This window comes from Piliocolobus tephrosceles, chromosome 7 (assembly GCF_002776525.5).
Source record: "Piliocolobus tephrosceles isolate RC106 chromosome 7, ASM277652v3, whole genome shotgun sequence".
Taxonomy (NCBI): Eukaryota; Metazoa; Chordata; class Mammalia; order Primates; family Cercopithecidae; genus Piliocolobus; species Piliocolobus tephrosceles.
This window is the reverse complement of record NC_045440.1, coordinates 142,316,711-142,337,345: the sequence shown is the minus strand read 5'-3', so window position 1 is coordinate 142,337,345 and position 20,635 is coordinate 142,316,711. Positions and strand designations below refer to the sequence as shown.

The following is a 20,635-nucleotide window of genomic DNA, read 5'->3' as shown; positions in this document are numbered from 1 at the left end:
TAGTGGTGAGCTTGTGTTAAGCTCTTAAAAGATGTGTATTTTTATTAAATCCTGGAATCTTATGTCAAATGAGATCTTATGTGTAAGTGCTTTATTGAATCTGAGAAACACTATGAAAAAGTAAGCTAAACTTTATTTTGATAGGATGTAAGCCTAGGATAGATCAGTGGTTCTCAACTAAGAGAAATTTCACCCCCACCCCCTAGGGGGCCTTGGGCAGTATCTGGAGACAATTATGTTGTCACAACTGGGTGAGGCGTTGCTACTGCCATCAAGTAGATGGGGGCCAGGGAGGCTGCTCAGACTCCTACAAGGCATGGGGCAGCTTCCCCGTCTGTGTTGTCTAGGATGCGTCCTCCAGGAAGATCAACCAGGCCCTGTACTAGCTCTGGTGAAAGAGAGGTTTCTCCGTGGAAATGGCTGTTGACAGTTTTCAAAGTTCTGCATTCCTTCAACTTTTATGAAGTGCCTGCCATGCTTCAGGGACCCGAGTGGGTGCTAAGGGACAGGGATTTGTCAGTGTTTCCTCACCAGGGACCTCAAGGAAAATGTGGGGAGCCTGGAGAGCTGGAAGACAGGTGGCTGTGAGTCGAGCAGATGGGGAGAGATGAGGAAGGAGGGGGTGATATCAACGACGTTTTCCAGAACTCTGTTGTGAAGGGAAGGAGAAGAAGAAAGAGGAAGTGGGAAATTCCTCAGGTCCCGGCTGGGGATGTGCAGTCAGGGGAGGCTGTGTGTTGGTGGGGGTGGCGGGGTTCTGTACTGATATGCGAGAGGCAGGAGGGAGCCCAGGTGCCCTGTTCATGATTCAGAGGAAGATGGAACAGCAGTGCTCCGAGGACAGAGGGACTGAGGGATGGCATCTTGGTTCTTGGTCAGGGGATTGATCCTCCACAGAAAGGAATGAACAATTTTCATTTCTGAATTTGGAAGAGGAAAAGCAGCCCCAGAACTTGGCGGGGGTGGAGCAACAGGGAGCTGAGGCCTCCCCAAGGTGAGGGGCTGGCTCCACAGGCCAGGCAGGAACCTGGGCCTTGTGGGAGAGAAGAGGATGTGCTACATTCCAGTCTATTCTGGCTGCTATGACAAAGCACCATAAATTAAGCTGGGTGGCTTATACACAGCATTTACTCCTCACAGTTCTGCAGGCTGGGAAGTCTAAGATCAGGGTCCTCATAGACACCGTCCTTCCCTGCACTCTCACATGGTGGGAGGGGTAAACAAGCTCTCTGGGGTCTCTCTTATAAGGGCACAAATCCCATTCATGAGCCTTCTGCCCTCATGACCTAATCACTCCCCACCAAATCCCCATCTTCTGTTACCATCACCTTGGTGTGAAGATTTCAACATAATAAATTTAGGAAGACAGAAACATTCAGACCATGGCATCCTGGCATCTGGGACAGGGCACCCAGCAGGATAAGGTGTATCCATTTGTCCTGGTCAAGGAGGGATGCAGCAGGGAGCAGCGAAGGTGGGAGTTTCTCCATATTTGATCCCGGGAGCATGACCATTTAACATTTACTGTGGATGTCATCAGTCATGGTGGTAGTAAAGAGATGGAAGCAGACGCACCATAGGGATGGATTTGAAGATGCTGAGGCTGGAGCCTCAGGGGCCATGACAATGGTCTAGGTCACATTGAGGCCCTGACCTAAGGAGAAAGCAGTCAAGGCAGGCCAAGAAGGTGGATGGTGGAAATATTTAGGAAGTCAGATTGGCAGGGCTTGATCACTGGTGGGTTGTGTGGGCTCACTTTGCTGGCTCCCTGCTCTCATTACCAAGCCTGCTGTGTTTGTCTCCATTTTTCTCCAGGGAGGTGTTCCCGCAAGGTTTACCTGATGAATACGCCTTTGTCACAACCTTCCGGTTCAGGAGAACCTCTCGGAAGGAAGACTGGTATATCTGGCAGGTCATCGACCAGTACGGCATCCCACAGGTAAGGACAGCACCGTCTTGTCTCAGTGGTCCTGAGCTTTCTGTTTCCCTCTCACAGGGATTGGCATCACCCACCGTGTTTTCTCCAGGGCTCTTATCCCTGGGCCTAGAGAGATCGAGAACCTGGTATATGGAGGCTCAGAGGACCTGCAGGGGGGATGTCACGAGACCCAAGAGGTCCAGCTTCTTGTCCTAATGATATAGTACCAGGCCTTCCAATGGGGTAAAGGAGACTGAGTTGTACCAGGCCTTCCAATGGGGGTGAAGGAGACTGAGTTGTACCAGGCCTTCCAATGGGGGTAAAGGAGACTGAGTTCCTGTCCTCCGAGACTCTTGACCTAGCCAAGGAGATGGGCGCCAGCTCTGCTGTCCTGTGACACCTGCTGTATTGGCAGCATGAGTGACCTGGCTTCGTGATGCAGTGGAGGGCACTGGCTCAGGGTCACATAGACCTGGGTTCAGGTCTCGTGTCTACTCTTTTATTGGTATGGGTCCTGGGATGGGTTACTTTATCTTTCTGAGTCTTGGTTTTCATAGCTGTAGAATGGAAAACAGAGTACCTAGCATGAACAGTTGGTGGGAGAATCAGATGGAATAATGGTCTATAAAGCATCTAGAACAGTGCCTGAGACATAATACAATCTCATCATGAGAAGTTCCCTTCAGTGTTCTTCTGAGTGAAGCTCTGGGTCCTGTCTTTACTCACCTCTGGTGTGTTTCAACTTTCAGTTCCCACAAAGGTAGGACAGCTCTCCATCAGCACACGGTCCGGTGAGGAAAGACAAATCTGAAATTCAAAGCCATCAACACCATCTGTTGGTCTGAGATAAAAGCAACACTACTGTTTGTTCTCCACCAAATCCAAATCCCCTTGTTCTCAAGTTCATAGACGAACCGTTTCTTTCTCCTGTCCTAGGAAAATGAACCGGGTGAAGATATTACTCACTTTTAGCTGGGAGATACTGACTAAACTTTCACTAGGGGCTAAAATAAAATAAAAGCATCCTCAAGCAATTGGACTCCAGCAATCACACTCATGGCCTGCCATCAGAGAGGGCAAGATACTCTTAAACAGTGAGCTCGCCTTCCCAGGTTGAGGCTGGGCCCTGACTGCAGATGTATTTGCTTATCAATGTGTACATGCTCTTAGTAGGAGCTGGGAGTTGTTCGGAGGACTTTACAAATACTAATTCATTTAGTCTTCATAATAATTCTATGAATATTTTCTACTGTTTGCATCACAGATATGAGGAAACTGAGCCAAATATGAGAAAACAGAGAGGCTAAGAAATTTGCTTACCTTTTGACAGGTAATAAAAGCAGAAGTTGAGAATTGAACCCAGTCATTCAGGTTCCCACATCTGTGCTTTTAACCACATGCTTAGCTGGCTTCTCTTCCAAGCCTGTCCTGATCAATTAGTCCTGTTGTATGATTTTTCCATAACATCCCTGGTCATACTGAGATGCAGAAACATTTTCAAACTTAACTGCTGAGAGGCTTGATTTTGTAAGTGTGGGAGGCTGAATGGAGGAGTTGAGATTCTTCTCCAGAGGCCACTTTTCTGGAGAAGTCCATTGCATTCCCATCCAACGTCATCTCCAATTGCACAGGTCTTGCTTCTCCATTTTCTCAGGGTCTGGTGCAGTGGTACTGGGCCCCTGCCATGACATTCTTGTGGGTGAGCCTGCACCGCCCCCTCAGTCTGGGATCTTTTCCTTCATGGCGTTTGCAGAGCTGTCTGTGCCCTGTCTGCCATGTGTGCATCCTCTCCTCCTCCTGTCAAAATGAGTAATGGGGTGAAATACCGCAGAGCCATGCAGAGATGAAGTCTGTCTTGAGATCTGAGATTCCTGTGTGAAGAGGCACCCAGAAATTTACCCTTGTTAAGCCAGGCTTGGTTGCGTGCCCATCACCGCAGAAGTACCAGTGATGCTCACTTCCATGCCCTGGGGAAATACTGGCTAGACATAGGAAAACTGGATAAAGACCTGTAAAGAAGACGATCTGTGAGCAGAGTGGTGTTTGGTGCATGCCCATGCACTCTGTCAGTCACTGTAGATCTACAGATAGAGAAGTTCATCTATAGATATAGATGCTCATGCTTTCATTTGCCATTTACAACCACCTTTAAAAGCTGACATGTTCCCCATTTGTCATTTGGGTAAACTAAGGGGCATTCACTCATTCCAGATATGATAAAGGGACAGCAAGGAGGCCAGTACGGTTGGAGCAGAGTTGTGTGTGTGTGTGTGTGTGTGTGTGTTGGGGTTAGTTAGATATGAGGTTCTAGAGGTGAAAGGAGACTGGATTTCAACAAGTCTTATAGGCCAGTATAGGGACTTTTTGTTTGAGAAGAGACTCTGTGGAGTTGCACAGGCCCAGAAATAGGAGGACAAATTAGGAGAACATGGTATGATCCAGGCAAATGTGAATACCAGCAGTAATAGTGAGATTAGGAGAAACAATCAGGTTATAGATTAATTTTGAAAATAGAACCTGTAGGATTTGCTGATGGAGCTGACATATAAAGTGCCTTCCCCAGGGCCACCCAGCTAATATTGGTAGACACAAGACGTCTGACTACTGGGTGCCCTCCCTTGCTCTATACCATGCTAGAGACAGAAACACTGGGAAAGCCATGTCCCCAGGAAGCTCTGAAGGTTCAGGGACACAGTGCTCAAATATGTGAAATGGAAGACCGTGTTTAATCATGGAAGTATTAGCTTTATGTGTATTAGAAGTATTACATCATTAGACAAGGTTTCATAGTTTTCTATTTTATGCCCTACTCATAGCATAAAATAGGTGATGCAATTAAAATAAATCCTAGTCTTCCTTGGTTGTACTGAAACCATGTGGAGCACAGAAAAAGAGACCAGAAGACCCAGATTTTGTTGAATATGTAGCTGATCCCCCGTACTACGTGAGCACCTTCCTTCAACTACAGAGACTCTTATTCATTTGTTCATTCCTTCATGCATTCAGTACCTTTTTATTGAGTGCCACTGTGTACCATGTGTTGTTCTAGCCACTGGGGTTACACAGATGAAGAGAGAAAGTGCCTGTTTAAAAGGATGGGCAGGAAAGACAAAAAGGTGAACAAAAGACATGCATAAGATAATTTCATATACTGATGCTATGCTATGAAAAAAGTCAATAAATGATTGGGCACAGTGGCTCATGCCTATAATCCTAGCACTGTGGGAGGCCAAGGCAGGCAAATCACCTGAGGTCAGGAGTTCGAGACCAGCCTGGCCAACATGGTGAAACCCCATCTCTACTAAAAATACAAAAATTAGCTGGGCATAGTGGTGCACACCTGTAGTCCCAGCTACTTGGGAGGCTGAAGCAGGAGAATTGCTTGAACCTGGGAGATTGAGTTTGCAGTGAGCTGAGATTGCCCCACTGCACTCCAACCTGGATAACAGAATGAGACTCCATCTCAAAAACAGAAAAGAAAGGAAAAAAAAAGAAAAAAGAAAAAAAGTCAGTAACTCACATCTTGGGATGTGAGAACAGATGCCAGGTTAAAATCCAGGAGTACGTGTTTATCAGAGAAGGTTTCACTGCTGTGATACCTGTGAATTTACTTGCTTAATTCATTATTGCAAATATTTAGAACAGTGCCTGGCAAATAATAAATACTATCTAAATGTTTTATATATATTATCATTCTCATAATAGTCCTCATGACAATTCATTTAATTACATTCTTGTGGATCAATTTATATAATCCTCTTCACAAATAGGCACTACTATTGGTCCCATTTTACAAATGAGGAAGCTGTAGAGAGGTTAAATAACTTACCTAAAGTCACACAGCTAAAAAGTGATTCATTGGTTTAGATGTAGGCTGGCAAGAGACAGCCCCCACTGGGCCCACATTTTTGACAAGTGCTATAGCAAAATGACTGGGGTTAAGGGAGCTGATGCAGTTAAGGGATAAGGGTTAAGAAAACCAACAAGAAATGCCAAGACATCCCAGGATCAGCCACAGGAGGAAGCTACCACCGGGCCTGGATGGGCAGGGGAACAGGGAGGAGATGGTGAGTTCTAGAGTCACAGAAGAGGATATGCTTCCAAAGAACTGGGGCACATGGAGAAACAAAGCCACTCAGGAGCCGCAGGGAAGCCAGGAGGGGTGGGAGGAGTACATGCCCCACCTCTCTCTCTTCCCGCTCATTGGTCTCCATTCCAATGGACTTCCCATGGGCCAAGCTCAAGTAGAAGCCAAAGGGCCGAGGAGCCAAGATGAAGAAGTCCCAAAAGGTCAGATCCTGGGAGCAGGGAGCCACAGGGAAGGGGCAAAACATGAATATTAGAGCAGATGAAGACTAACCTTGCAGAGACGGAACGAGGAAATACTCATTCTTTCATTCACTCAGTGGATACTCATGTTCTGTGCCTTCTATTCTGTTCATACTTTTGTGCACTGATAGTGTATCTCTTGCCCACTATTGTGTTCCTGACACCTGGCGTGTTGCCTGCTGGGCACACAGGATGTTTGGTGAATATTCTGGAGGGATGACAAAATGAGTACATGGATGATAACATACTCACTTATTCGTTATTAAAAAGCAATCAGACACAATCAGGCGCAGTGGCTGATGCCAGTAATCCCAGCACTTTAGGAGGCCAAGGCGGGCAAATCATTTGAGGTCAGGAGTTTGAGACCAGCCTGGCCAAAATGGTGAAACCCTCTCTCTACTAAAATCACAAAAATTAGCTGAGCGTGGTGGTGTACACCTGTAATCTCAGCTACTCGGGAGGCTGAAGCAGGAGAATTGCTTGAATCTGGGAGGCAGAGGTTGCAGTGAGCTGAGATCATACCACTGCACTCCAGCCTGGGCAATAGTGTAAGACTCCATCTCAAAAAAACAAAACAAAAACCAACATCAAAAAAAACCCAATCAGAAGTAAAACAGTAAAACCTTCTCCAGAATTTACCCATTGCAAAATGCCTGTGCGTTTTACAAAGGCTACCCCAATGACCCAGGCAGATCAGATTCCTACCATCAAGAAACATTATTTTACAGGCGCTCCAGCTTTATCTTCAAATGAGAGACAGTGTAGTTTAACAGATCAGGCCAGAAGATGTGTTTGGTTTAACCAGCCCAGGGTTTTAAGACACTGAAACTAGTTAGGATTTCTGGCTGGTCTTACAACTCAAGCCCCTCTGTGCACCAATTGTCTTGGAGTCTCACCCAAGCTCTCTTACCCACATAGCCCTTCCAGACAGTTGAGGCTGTGACCCCTGCATTAAAGTATAAGTGCAATTATTCCATTTAATACCAGGTTTAGAATAGCCTGCAAGGTAGACATCATTAACACCATTGTGTAAGAAGGAACCCGAGGCTCAGAGGTGTGAAGGAATTGGTCCAAGGTCAGATGGCAGGTGACCAGCTGGTAAGTCACAGCCAGGATCTGACTCAGGATTGCCAGGTCTGACTCTGAACTCCCTTTTCCCATTCTCTTCTTTTCCCTTGGCCCCAAGAAGCTCAAGGAGTCTCTGGTCCTTTCCTCCCCAGGTCTCCATCCGGCTGGATGGTGAAAACAAGGCAGTCGAGTACAACGCTGTGGGTGCCATGAAAGATGCCGTCAGGGTGGTCTTCCGAGGTTCCCGGGTCAATGACCTCTTTGACCGGGACTGGCACAAGATCGCCCTGAGCATCCAGGCCCAGAACGTCTCCCTGTACATCGACTGTGCACTGGTGCAGACACTACCCATCGAGGAGCGGGAGAACATTGACATCCAGGGCAAGACTGTGATTGGCAAGCGCCTCTACGACAGTGTGCCCATCGACGTGAGTACCAGGGGGCATTCCGCAGCTCAGGTTTCAGACCACTGGGGAGAAACCTTGGGAGCTAAGTGCCCTCAGTGTTCTCCACACCTACATGAACTGTGTAACAAAGCATCACCTTGGACCGTCTTAGAAGGAAAGACTCTGACTCAGAAAGCTGCCATATTGGAACCCCAATTCACCATCACCCATGTATGAATTCATTCAGTTATTCAGCCATTCCATCAATCATTCATCACATATACATTGAGCACCTACGATGTGCCAGGCACTGTGCTCAGCACCGGGGACGCCAGTATCCACAAAAGAGAGCAAGACTGACATGGCTCTGGCTGCATAAATAATTTTAGAGAAAGGTAGCTCCTAGGTCTGCAACGATCACACACACACATACATATATGTGCATATGTATATGAATAGATATATGCAGGTAGGTGGATAGATATATAATGGTTTCTGAATAATTTAAATACAGATTTTTTCTTTCTTCCTTGATTGTAAAAAAAATTGGAAAATAAACAACAATCATCCTCATTGCACCAACTAGGCATAACAACTGGTAATAACTGAACATTTATCCTTCCATCCTGAATCAACGTTCTTTCCTTCTTTTATTTTTTCTCTTCCCTCCTTACTTCATTTCTCTTCTGTTTTTTCATTCCTTTAATTTTTCTTTCTTCCCTCAAGAAATACGCACATCTGTAGCCACAGAGATGCATACTCCAGAAGTATGTGCGTAATACGATACACACAGACACCTTGCACGGTGATCCGTATGTTCCGTCTTCAAGCTGAAGTCAACCTTAGCTCCCATGCCCAAGAGCATCCATCCCCTACTGCCTGCGAAATAACAGGAAACATGATGTGGGGAAAGCCCTTTCCAAAACCATTTTATGGGTCCATGTATACATAAGCATAAGCAAATATAGTACCATTAGGCATAGGTTAGATTCTGGAAGTTTATGTAAATAAGGGACTACATCTGGCTTTTTTTTGTTTTCTTTACTCAAAATCATGTGTCTAAGCTTTTATTTTTTTTTTAGCTAATGCATAATACTTTGTTATATATTCATTCATAAATCATTCATTATCCTGTTAGTGGTATTTAGATAGTTTCTAATGTATCACTATCGTCATTAGCAAGCCTTGGACTTTGAAAAGGGGGGTACATCTCCATGCACTTTATTTATGAGGAAAATGTAGCAACACCTGCCCTGTAAGCTTGAGATATAGATGGATTGAGAGCATTTCTTGGAGGTATGTACCTTCAAGTTTAATGACTAGGCTCTGGGGTACACAATTTTTAACCTTCCCACGTATTTCAAATTGCTCTAGAAAGTGACTTTCATATGTGTGTATGTATGTTGTGTGTGTATAACATATAAACATTAAACATTATGTATATAAACGTATACATACATTATAGATATTAATTATATTAATGTTTCTTTATATCTTTATAATTATATATAATATACCATTATATATAACTATGTAATATATAAATATGTATAAACATTATATATAGATCTATATATATTATATCTATATATATTATATCTATATAAGGGTACATCATATATAAATGATATGTGTGTCATGTTTTGTTGTTGTTTTGCCAGTCTGCTGGGCATGCAGGGTTATATTATGGTTTTCTTTTTTCTTTTTGTTGTTGTTTTTTTTTGAGACGGAGTCTCGCTCTGTCCCTCAGGCTGGAATGCAGTGGCGCGATCTTGGCTCACTGCAACCTTTGCCTCCCAGGTTCAAGCGATTCTCCTCCCTCAGCCCCCTGAGTAGCTGGGATTACAAGGCGCACGCCACCATGCCCGGCTAATTTTTGTATTTTTAATAGAGACAGGGTTTCACCATGTTGGTCAGGCTGGTCTCGAACTCTGGACCTTGTGATCCACCCGCCTCAGCCCCACAAAGTGCTGGGATTACAGGCGTGAGCCACCGTACCTGGCCTTACATTGTGGTTTTCATCTGCATTTACCTGATTACCGTTGAGACTGGAAATCCTTCCCTATGTTTTCTGATGGTTCCCACATGCCCCTTTGGTGATGCTAGGCCATCTCCTCTGCCTGTTTTACTACTATGCTAGTTTTCTTTACTGAATGATTTCTAGATAATCTTTTCATATTTTGTATACTCATTGCTTATTTGTTATACATGTTGCAAAATTGTTTCCTGGTATGTCAAACATCAACCATAAGAAAAAATGAGTAAGTTGGGATACATAAAATTTTAGGAAGTGGCAGTCCAGCAAAAGGCATCGTAAACAAGTTTATAGACTTGGTTATAACTTGCTTTGTTAACAGAACGATCAGTCATCAACAACCCTGTGCATACCGATTTTTAAAAATTAAGCTGAGAGTGAGCTGGTCAGAGGTAGTGGGGAGAGGAGAGATTGGGGCTTGCAGATGTGGGAAGGACAGACACACGCAAACTGCAGCTCACATGCCAGCCACTGCCAGCCAGCTGCTACACCATCGCCCATGTCACACACTGTTCATGTTTTCCAGGCTTTGTTTATCTGTTAGTTTGTTTAATCTCTGAAATGGGAATCACACCCTGTTTGTTTTTGTGTGCAGTTGCTGAGGGATGAAATAATAGATGTGGAACCAAATTAAGCAAAAAATAGTAAAATCAAAATAAAGCTATAAAAATCATTATTCAGTCTGCTACTAATTCTAGCTACTTGTGCAGAGACTCTGTGCCAGGCATTGCACTCAAGTGCCCCTTTACCCCATTTCTGACCAAAATCTTTACACCTTTAGAAAGTAGATAGAGAGGACATCCTCATTTCACAGATGGAGACTCTCCTGGAGATTTTGAGTACTCTTCTGAGATCACAGAGCCAACAAATGGCAGTTAGGGTTTCCACTCACACAGCCTGTCTTCCAGGTCCATTTGCAAACCTCTCCCTGCCTAAGATAACAGACATCAAAGGGCTGGACAAGATGGAGCTATGGGGTATTCATGACACAATAAGGATCACTCTTATCTCCCTCAGAGTGTGCATCACGGTCACAAACACAACCCTTCTTAATCCTAAATTCAGGCCAGATGGGTGGATGCTCCTCACATTTTATAGGTGGGGAGAGTCCACCTCAAAAGTATCAGGTGACTTGCTTAAGTTCCCTCCCTTGGGCAGCCAGGCTAGGACTCTGGCTCTGTGAACTCCATGGTTCTACTGTCAGTCCTGAATAACAGTCCCTGAAACAGATACCCTCTGAGCTGTAAGGAACCCAGAGAGCATCTTATCCAGCCCCTCATTTCCTCAACAGACAAGGATACGGGGGCTCAGAGGGAATAACGAACATGTCCAAAGATACAGAGCAAGATTAGATCCTTCTAACTCCAGTTCCAGACATCCAACAATGAGATTTCCACTATATTTCTATTTGAGGTAGTGGGAGACTATATTTGAGTTAAAAGTCTCCTAAAAACAACAGCCAACTTTAGCACATAGCCCCACATCCCTAAAACTGCCTGTCCTAGCCTTTGAGTTAAACAAAATTGTTTTGGAGTCCAAGCTCCCCTGTAGCCTCTCTGATGCTGTTTCTTCAGCTGTAACATGAGAAAAATGAGCACTCCCTCCACAGGGTTGTTGTGTGATTAAATGCTGTATCATATATGAAGTGCTTATAAAACTTCCTGGAGTACTGCCAGCTTTCAATAAATGCTAGTCATCGTGAACATCGTCACCACCATCTTCATCACATTATCATGGTGGTGGTGTCAGGTTTTGAAAACAGGAAGAGGATTAGCTTCCTGGTACTCTCCAAGGTACCCATTTGTATTATATGGTCTACCCCAAAGCAGGGGATTGGAAATCAGACCTGAGTTTCCTTCTGGACACATCCCCACCACATACAACAACCTAGTATAGCAGAAGTGGTTAGTTCCCCACCTACATTCCCCTGAGTCCTCATCATTTCAGTGCATAACAGCTCTGCTGCCAACTGCCTGCACCTGCCTTGCCTGAGGGCTTTCCTTCTCTGCCAGACACAGTGCTATCCATTATCAAGCAGGCATCAACACCCCTGGGAGCAGCCCTCCGCCAAGGACTGGTGGCAGTTGGAGTATCAATACCCCAGCTCCCTCACCTCTTGGCACCCTAACTCTGAGTCACATATTCTTGATGGGCTCCAGAGTTCCCCAACACATGTAAACTGCAGATGCTCACAGTGGTAACTCCCTTGATAACAGCCCTTTACTGGCTAACTTCCTTTCCCTAACTCACTTTCCAGCTCTGCTACCAGTGCTCCCAAATTAAATAAAGATGCTACTTCTTGAGTAGACGTTTCTAGGTCTGCTAAACTAGACTAAAACACTCAAGCCAGTGTCCTCAGCTCTCTGCACCTTCACTTTTTCATCTATAGACAGGAGACAGTGGACTCACATCTGTCAGAGCTACTGTGAGAATTGAGTGAGATCACTAGTATGTAAACACAGCACATAACAGTGCTTGGCACATGGGGAGTTCTCTGTTGGGTTAGAGGCAATAGAGAATAATGAAGAGTGTCCGTGGAGGTATTACACCCATTGACTGTTCCATGCTGCATTTTTATATTAAAACCAAGTATCAGGAAAATATACATGAGAATCAATACATCTCTATCTCTTAGTAAATCTTCCAGAATTATCATCTGTGGTACTTGTAGCCACATGGTTTGGGGCATCCTACACACCCTGCGCTGAAGCTTCATCTGTGGCTGACACTGTGCTCTCATGGGCTCTGTTTCCCTTGGTCCCCACCACAGCTCTGTGAGTCCATCTCACAGAAAGGAAAACTGAGGTTCAGTTTTCCTGACTTGACCAGCTGATGTGAGAAAAGTAGAGTGAGACTCAGACTGGGTCGTGCTGAATGCAGCCTTCCAGCTGTCTCTGCTCCCTAGTAGGTTTCCACACTGCAGCCAGCAAAGGGTCTCTAAGCTGCTGATGGGTAGGACATGGAAGGAAGCTGGGATCCAGGGAGCCAAGCAGACCCATGCAGCAGTTCAACCCCTAATTGCCGAGGGCAGAAACCTGAGCAGGACTTCCAGACAGGAGTTGGGGAGCACAGTGATGTCAGGAGGAGCTCCCAGGGTGTGGAGCAGGGAGGAAAGGGAGAGAAGGATTGAGTGGCTGGGGTGATGCTGGGATTTCAGGCATTCGGAAAGGGGTCCCTTTTGGCTCAGAGGACCTCTCACCCCACCTGGACAGAATGCCTCTGTCCCAGATCCCAAGCCAGCATGCTCTGTCCCTGGCCTGCCTCCTGCCTCCTCCTTCTCCTTCCCTGTCCCTGCAGCCTTGCCAGGCAAGTCCAGCTGCTGCGAGTATGTTTGATAATGAAGAAAGCAGGGCTGTCTTTGAAAGTAGGCTTTGTTCAAAACCACAGTTTTTCATTCTGTCATTTTCTCCTGTTTCTGGGCTGGTGTCTCTACAGGAAATAAAACAGACTGATGAATGGTATTGTTATTGTTTCTGCTGAACAAAGTCAGTGGGGTGAGTGGCTACACTTCGAGGGGCACTTCAGTGTGCAGAGGGACTCCTGAGGCAAACGTGGGCCTGAGAAGGGACCAGGGGAGGGGCAAGTCCAGGGCACTTCACATCAGTGTTCAATGCAGTAAGTGTTCCCCGCTCCACTGACTGAGCTCAAGCTCCATTGGATAAATGCCCATCCATTCATCCACTCGTCCACCCAGCCATCGATTCTATGGCACTTTTATGAGTCAGAGACTGCTCTAGCAAAGGACAGCAGACAGGAGAGCCTTGCCCTCATGGTCTATGTTCTATTAGGGATGTTTAAAAAAGTGAGCTAAGAAACAGACACCATCATCCATTGTGGGAAGTGCTGTTAGGACCATGTTCAGAATGTGCTAGAGTGACAGGGAGGACCTGGGTGTGGACAGATGGCTGAGGAACCAGGGCAGGAGGGGTGGCAGGAGGAAACCAGTATAGCTGAAGGAAAGGGAGCAATGAGCATGGCAGAATAGGGGTGAGCTTGAACCGTGTCCTGCAGGGCCTGGGGAGAGCGAGAGATTGACCACAGCTCTGATACATTAGCAAGAGTTCAGCTTCATGCTTGAGAAGGCAGCACTGCCTGGGATTTTTTCCTTGCTCTCAGAAGTCCTGGAGCCTGGAAGGAAGATGGATATACAGATGTCTAATTATCCTGCAGTCTGCTGTGTCTGATGTTAGCTGTCTGTGCAATGTATTAGTCTGTTCTTATGCTGCTAATAAAGACATACCCAAGACTGGGTAATTTATAAAGGCAAAAGGTTTAATTGACTCAGTTCCACATGGCTGGGGAGGCTTCACAATCATGGTGGAAGGTGAATGAGGAGCAAAGTCACGTCTTACATGGCAGCAGGCAAGAGAGCATGTGGAAGGGAGTTCCCATTTATAAAACCATCAGCTCTCATGACACTTATTCACTACCATGAGAACAGTATAGGGGAAACTGCTCCCAAGACTCAATTATCTCCACCTGGCCCCACCCTTGACACATGTGGATTATTACAATTCAAGGTGAGATTTGGGTGGGGACCCAGCCAAACCATGTCATGCAAGATGCACATATGGCAGAGAAGAGGGCCTGATGGATTCTTGGCTATAGAGGGAGGTGTATCAGTTACACCTGTGGCTGTGTAACAAATTATCCCATTCCCCCAGCAAAAGCAGATTAAAACAACACACATGTACTGTCTTATAGATTCTGTGGATCGGGAATCTGAGAGTGGCTTAGCTGAGTGGTTCACTCAGGGTCTTTCACTGTGCTACCCTTAAGCTGCTGTCATCTCAAAGCTGAAATAAGGCTGAAAAGCCACCTCCAAGCTCACTAGGGGCTGTTGGAAGCTTCTTATGAGCTGTTGAATGGAGGACCTCAGTTCCTTGCTAGTTAATGTTTGCAGTCACCCTAATTCCTTTCCACCTGTGCCTGTCCACTGAGTAGCTCACAACATGCTAGCTTCTGTGCCCCATGGTGAGTGATGAGAGAGAGAGGGACAGACAGGAAGAGAAGAACACACTCAAGACATCAGCCAATCTTCTTATGACCTGATCTCGGAAGTGACATGCCATCACTTCACACCAGGGGAGGGGATTTAAGTTCCCAATCTGTGGACGTATTTGAAAAAACAGCCACAAAAGGGGATGCCTGGGTATGGATCTGGGTGGTGACTGGGAGATTTCTCTTTGCTCAAGGGCTTTCCTAGAATGGGCACCATGTGCCAAGGTGTGAACGTGCAGGTGTGGTTTGTCGTGTGGTTAGATGCTGCAGAGTTCAAGTGCAGAGTGAAGAGAGGGACGCCTGGGGAGCCAGGCAGAGCCAGGCCCTGGGAGGTGGGGTGTCCTAGAAAGGACCTGGGCTTTGTCTGTAGACTCTGTGTGTGTGAATGTGTTCAAGCATGTGGATGTTTTAGCACCACAGTCCCTTTAAATTTTAGGTTTTTTTTATGTGTTATGTCTTTAAGTTTAAGGGGCTGTCATATTAAAGGTAGTGATAGAAGAAAGATTTTATTTTAAGAGTTCACCAAAACAACTGTGGAAATGACTGGAGAGGTTGAAAATAGGGATACGTGGAACTTGGAGGCCTTTGCAATGGCATCATTAAGGGTCTTGTTCAATGCAGTGCTGGTGACATGGAGAGAGGATGATGGTGTGTCCCTGTGTGCAGAGCGCAGGGCAGAGGCCATAGCACCTTCAGCGTAGAAAGAAACACTGGACTTTAACATGTGTCCTGAAGCCCCTTGCAAGGGCAGGGCGGGGGGGGGGGCGCGCTGCTCTCCCTTATAGAAGGAAGGGGTTGTATTAGTTTGTTCTCACACTGCTAATAAAGACATACCCATGACTGGGTAATTTATAAAGGAAAGAGATTTAATTGACTCAAGGTTCCATATGGCTGGGGAAGCCTCACAATCATGGCAGAAGAACAAGGGACATCTTACTTGGTGACAGTCATGAGAGAATGAGAGCCAAGCAAAAGGGGGAACCCCTTATTAAACCATCAGATCTCGCGACACTTATTCACTACCATGAGAACAGTATGGGGGAAACCCTCTCCATGATTCAATTATCTCCCACCGGGTCCCTCCGGAAACACATGGGAATTATAGGAGCTACAATTCAACATGAGATTTGAGTGGGGACACAGCCAAGCCAGATCAGCGGTGTGAGCAGATGATGCTTAGCTCCTTGTGAAAATCCAGGGTGGAGCCCAGGGTAAGAGTGGCCCAGTGGTGGGCTCAGAAAGACCACAAAAAGGAAGTGGAACCAGTTACCAGGGCAGAGCCTGTCTGTAACCATGGAGGTTTCTGGGTTCCAAAGTCCCTAAAACTTATCCTCTCTCCTTATTTCCTTTCTAGTTTGACCTACAGCGGATTGTGATCTATTGTGACTCGAGACATGCAGAACTGGAGACTTGTTGTGATATCCCCTCGGGTCCGGTGAGCAGACTCTCACAGAGAGGATGGGAGGAAATGGGTGTGTAGCCTCCAGAGGGAAGGGGAGTCCAGAGCTTAGGGATGGGTGGTCGGGGGTCAGGGACACATCCACCATCAGAATATGGCCTGAGAGGGAGCTTATGGTGTGGGCTGGGGGAGCCAAGCCATGCAGGTTCCTCTGGGGCTACTGTCGTTCGTGCCTTAGTCAGTGTAACCCCAGTGCTGCTAGCTGAGTCATGAAGCCTTGCTCTAGGGGATGTGGGAGGCAGGGGCTGGGAGGTGTTTCTAGGCGGGGGATGACTGTCCAGGCCACCAGTGCCCAGAGGCCGCAGTGCCTTGGGCTGGTCCGCAAGATGGGGAAGTCAGGACATGGATCCCCAAGAGACCAGGGTTTGCCCCTTCAACCCCTCTGTGAGGGCTCTGCTCTATCCTCAGTCCCTGCCCTGTTTTAGGCTTCTCCCTTTCCAACCCTCTTTGCCAAGTCCTGGTCACAAGGCTTGCTTGAAAGACGGGAATAACAATGGAGGCTACTTCCCGGGCTGCAGGGTGAGATCCATGCAATGCCTGGTTAACCTCATCCCCAGGACCCAGTTCCAACTCAGCCAGCGCACCCGGCTCAGGGCTCCTGTGGTGTGCAGGTAGACAGCAGGTGCTGGGAATGTGGAGCCAGATGGACCTGATTGTGGAGTCAGAGGGTGAGGGAAGAAGAGAATGGGATGAAGAAGGAAAAGGAGGAGGTGAGAATAAGGACAGCAAGAAATGTTGAGCACTTGTGAGGTGCGAGACTGTGGGCAGTTCCCCCAGGTTGCTGAGCCAGCCAGTGAAATGGCTGAGCCTGGGCTGGCCAGGCCTTTTGCCCCCAGGTCTCGGAAGAGACATCCTTAGTGTTTTCTCAACCTTTGCCGGCCTGGTTCCGAGGAAGCACCCGACACTGTACTTCTGCCAGGGAGTGCCTGCTGAGTGAAGAGCCAGGTTCTGACCTCCTGGGCTTTTCTTCCAGTGCCAGGTGACTGTGGTGACAGAGCCTCCACCTCCACCCCCACCCCAGCGGCCTCCCACCCCAGGCAGTGAACAGATTGGGTTTTTGAAGACCATCAACTGCTCCTGCCCAGCTGGAGAAAAGGTATTGTCTGCAGTCCACCCTCAGCCCCAGCAGAACCCTGGGTGGTGCAGTGGGAGTTTCCCATCATGCACGTGACCTGCCAGGGCAGGGGGGCACCGGGAGGCCCATGGCTGTCAGCTCTCAGCACCCTGTGTTGTGCCTTGGATCTCTTGCTTCTTGATTTTTGTGCACACTGGAAGGGGAGATCTGCACACCAGGCCCTGACGAACGCTTTCTAGAAGTAGAATGTACATTCCCCAGACTTCCTAGGTTACTGCTTTATGATCTCCACTTACGGGTGACTGTAAATCAAATGAGACGCTGTTTGAGAATAAGACTCAGAAGAAGACAGTGAGTGAGAATTTCTGTGTGCTTTGCAAGAGCACATCCTCATTCCTCTCTTCTCAATGTTTTCTTTGATTAGCCATTCACTATCATTCATACATATATATACATGTGTATATATATGTGTATATGTGTGTGTATATATGTATATATACATATATACACACACACACACATATATAGTTTTATCTATGTGTTTCTATTTTTAAAAAGTGGTGCATTTCTGTGAACACCACCACGACCGTCCTTGAATGGACTGAGACTAGAATAAATATCTCACGGTGTGCCCAGGGCTGTGATCTGTTTTGTTTTTCTGGAGACGGACACCCTTGATAAGGAGGAAAAAAGTTCTTCTGCATTTGAGGAGAAGGAACAGAAAGATTTACAAAAGGCAGATGCCAAGTAGCACTGTGCTAGGGAAAGCCTCCGCGAAGTTCTGCCGAGCCAGTGGCCGCTGGGCCCTTCATCTCCTGCACTGGGCTGTACTGTCCCTCTCTATCTGTTCCTCTCAGCTCAGTCCCTGCATGTGGGAGGTGCTTGGTGACTCTGCTGGGGACAATGGACGCGTAGACAAAAAGACGCGATGATGGTGGGAGTTAACTGGAGTGGGCCTGCTCTGGGTATTGCAGCAGCAGTCTTCTCTTCAGAAGCCTATCCTGGTAGACCGACTCGCTTCCTTTCCCTCTCTGCTCGTCTCCGTTCTCCTTCACACTCTGCCTTCCTTCTTTCTGTGCCACCCAGAAAACCAAACCCTGGAGTACAGGGAGCCCTCTGGAAGTTCTCAGTGAAGTCGGTCATCAAACTCTGGCCTCCCTTGCTGGAGGCCCAAGCTGGAAGCCTGCTGTGAGCTGAGGCTGTTTCTGGTTAGAGGGTGACCTTAAGAGCCCCTCAGCATGGGACCCGGGTAAGGGATGAGAGGGGGCGGAGGCAGGAGCCAGGGCTGGTGCACACAGTGCCAGGGAGCAGCTCCTCCACCCACCCCCGGCAGGCTAAAGTCCACCACAGTCAGGCTGTGGATCTGGTTTTTACATGTCAATGAAATAACAGAAGCAGCTGTTGAAACCCAAATCCATTGGAATCCTGTTTAAAGCAATGAGCAGGATGAGTGATGGCATGGTGAGGTTTTGGTCACAAGCCAGTGTGCACACAGATGGACTGCGCCAGGAGCGATGCCAGACCCAATGCCTGCTCTTCTTTCAAGAAGTCCTAAGGAATTCTTTTCTGTACACATTATTATCTGTGTCATTTCCCTCTTCCCTCCCTCATGTCCTCTCCATCCTTCCTCCTTCCTTCCCTCTCTTTCCTCCCCCTTTCCTTATTCTCCATCCATCCATTCAATAGTTATGCATTTAGCACCTGCTATTTCCATGACAGCATCTTCCTTTTCCTCCCTGTACTTCTATTTATTATAACAATTATCACACTAGATTGAAAATATCTCCTTATCGTTACTTCCATAAAATCCTAAGTTCCGGATAGGAGAGATTGGATCTTTCTGTGTCTGTATTTTCAGCTACTAATATATAGCCTGGCACAGAGAAAGCCAATAAATAAGAGATGAGTTGATATATAAGTCAATCAGGGTATGAAGACATGGATGGACAGAGAGGTGGATGGATAGATGGGAGGGAGGGATAAAGAAATATACCCTCTTACTTTGGGAGGCCAAGGTGGGCAGATCACGAGGTCAGTTCGAGACCAGCCTGGCCAACATGGTGAAACCCCGTCTCTACTAAAATACAAAAAATAGCCAGGCATGGTGGTGTGCGCCTGTAATCCCAGCTACTCAGGAGGCTGAGGCAGGAGAATCTCTTGAACTCGGGAGGCGGAGGTTGCAGTGAGCCAAGATCATGCCATTACACTCCAGCCTGGGCAATAGAGTGAGACTGCGTCTCAGAAAAAAAAAAAAAAATAGAAATACACCCTCTCTTCCTTTAGGCAGGGCAAGGTCTGGCTGTTGCACTTACATATTTTCAGCCCCACGCCTAGGGTGGCATGACTCAATAATGACTTAATCACTCCTTCATTCCTTCTAATGTCTAACCATAGACATTAAGCACCTGCTATGCGCTGTGTACTGTGCTGTACACTGAGATTTTAAGACAAATAGAATTTGGTCCTCAAAAATTCTGTAGTCTACACTCTGGTTAGGGAACCAGGAGCTCTGAGGCCTGGCTGAGCCCCAAGGAGCTCATAGCAGGCCGACTAGAGAACCTCCCAAGCACAGGTGGGTGCGAAGGGAGCCTGCTGCTTCCCTCCCCACAAAATAGCCCCGTGGAGTGGAAGAACTTCACAACGACCTCATGAAGCAGGTGTCATTTCTGTCTCTTCCATCTTCATTTCAGTTAAAAAAAAATACAACACGGGGGCCTAGGAAGTCTGAATGTTTTCTCCTAGGAGGCAGAGCTCTGGCCACAGACGGACATTGTTTCCAGTGGTTTAAATCTTCTATTGGAGTTGGAAAAACATTTTCATTATTCAGCTAGGTCAACATGATGCCTGGTGTTGCATCTCTATAAGCAAACATCATGGGGAGCGTGAACTGTGTACCAGGAGCTCTTGTGGGCACTAGGTGAGGAGAAACACACAAAACATTATTTATCTTCATTTGCCTGAGCAAACGACATCTGTGAATGCATTTGCAAGTGTATGTTCCTGAGTTGGCTGAGTGTGCAACTGTGAGCAGAGTGTAGATTGCCTTTAGCATGAAGTGCACACATAAATGGATGTACTGCTGCCTTTTATTTAATGTGGTGATATTTATATCTGTAAAATTATATTAATCATGTTGCATTTGTTTTCAGCATGGCGACATTTACATGTATCCACCACGTACAGATTACATTTATAAATCCAGTAAGGTGATCTTTACACATTGTTAAATTGAAACAAAGTTTACATTTAGAAATAGCTGACATATATGTCTTCTTTGTATTTTAGTGAACAATAACTATATGAACCTCTAGCAGTCAACATAATTTTCTTTTTTTTTTTTTTCTTTCTTTTTTTTTTTTTTTTG

General features: G+C 46.5%; 1 protein-coding gene across 1 annotated transcript in view; it reads left to right on the top strand.

The window, feature by feature from the left end:
- Positions 1-20,635, top strand: part of COL22A1 (collagen type XXII alpha 1 chain) — a 305,451-nt gene that overhangs the window by 53,178 nt on the left and 231,638 nt on the right. Inside the window, exons 5-8 of the mRNA XM_026454562.1 lie at positions 1,816-1,939; positions 7,468-7,743; positions 16,092-16,172; positions 17,170-17,292. Of these exons, the coding sequence (XP_026310347.1) occupies positions 1,816-1,939; positions 7,468-7,743; positions 16,092-16,172; positions 17,170-17,292 (604 nt within the window). The remainder of the gene's footprint in view (positions 1-1,815; positions 1,940-7,467; positions 7,744-16,091; positions 16,173-17,169; positions 17,293-20,635) is intronic.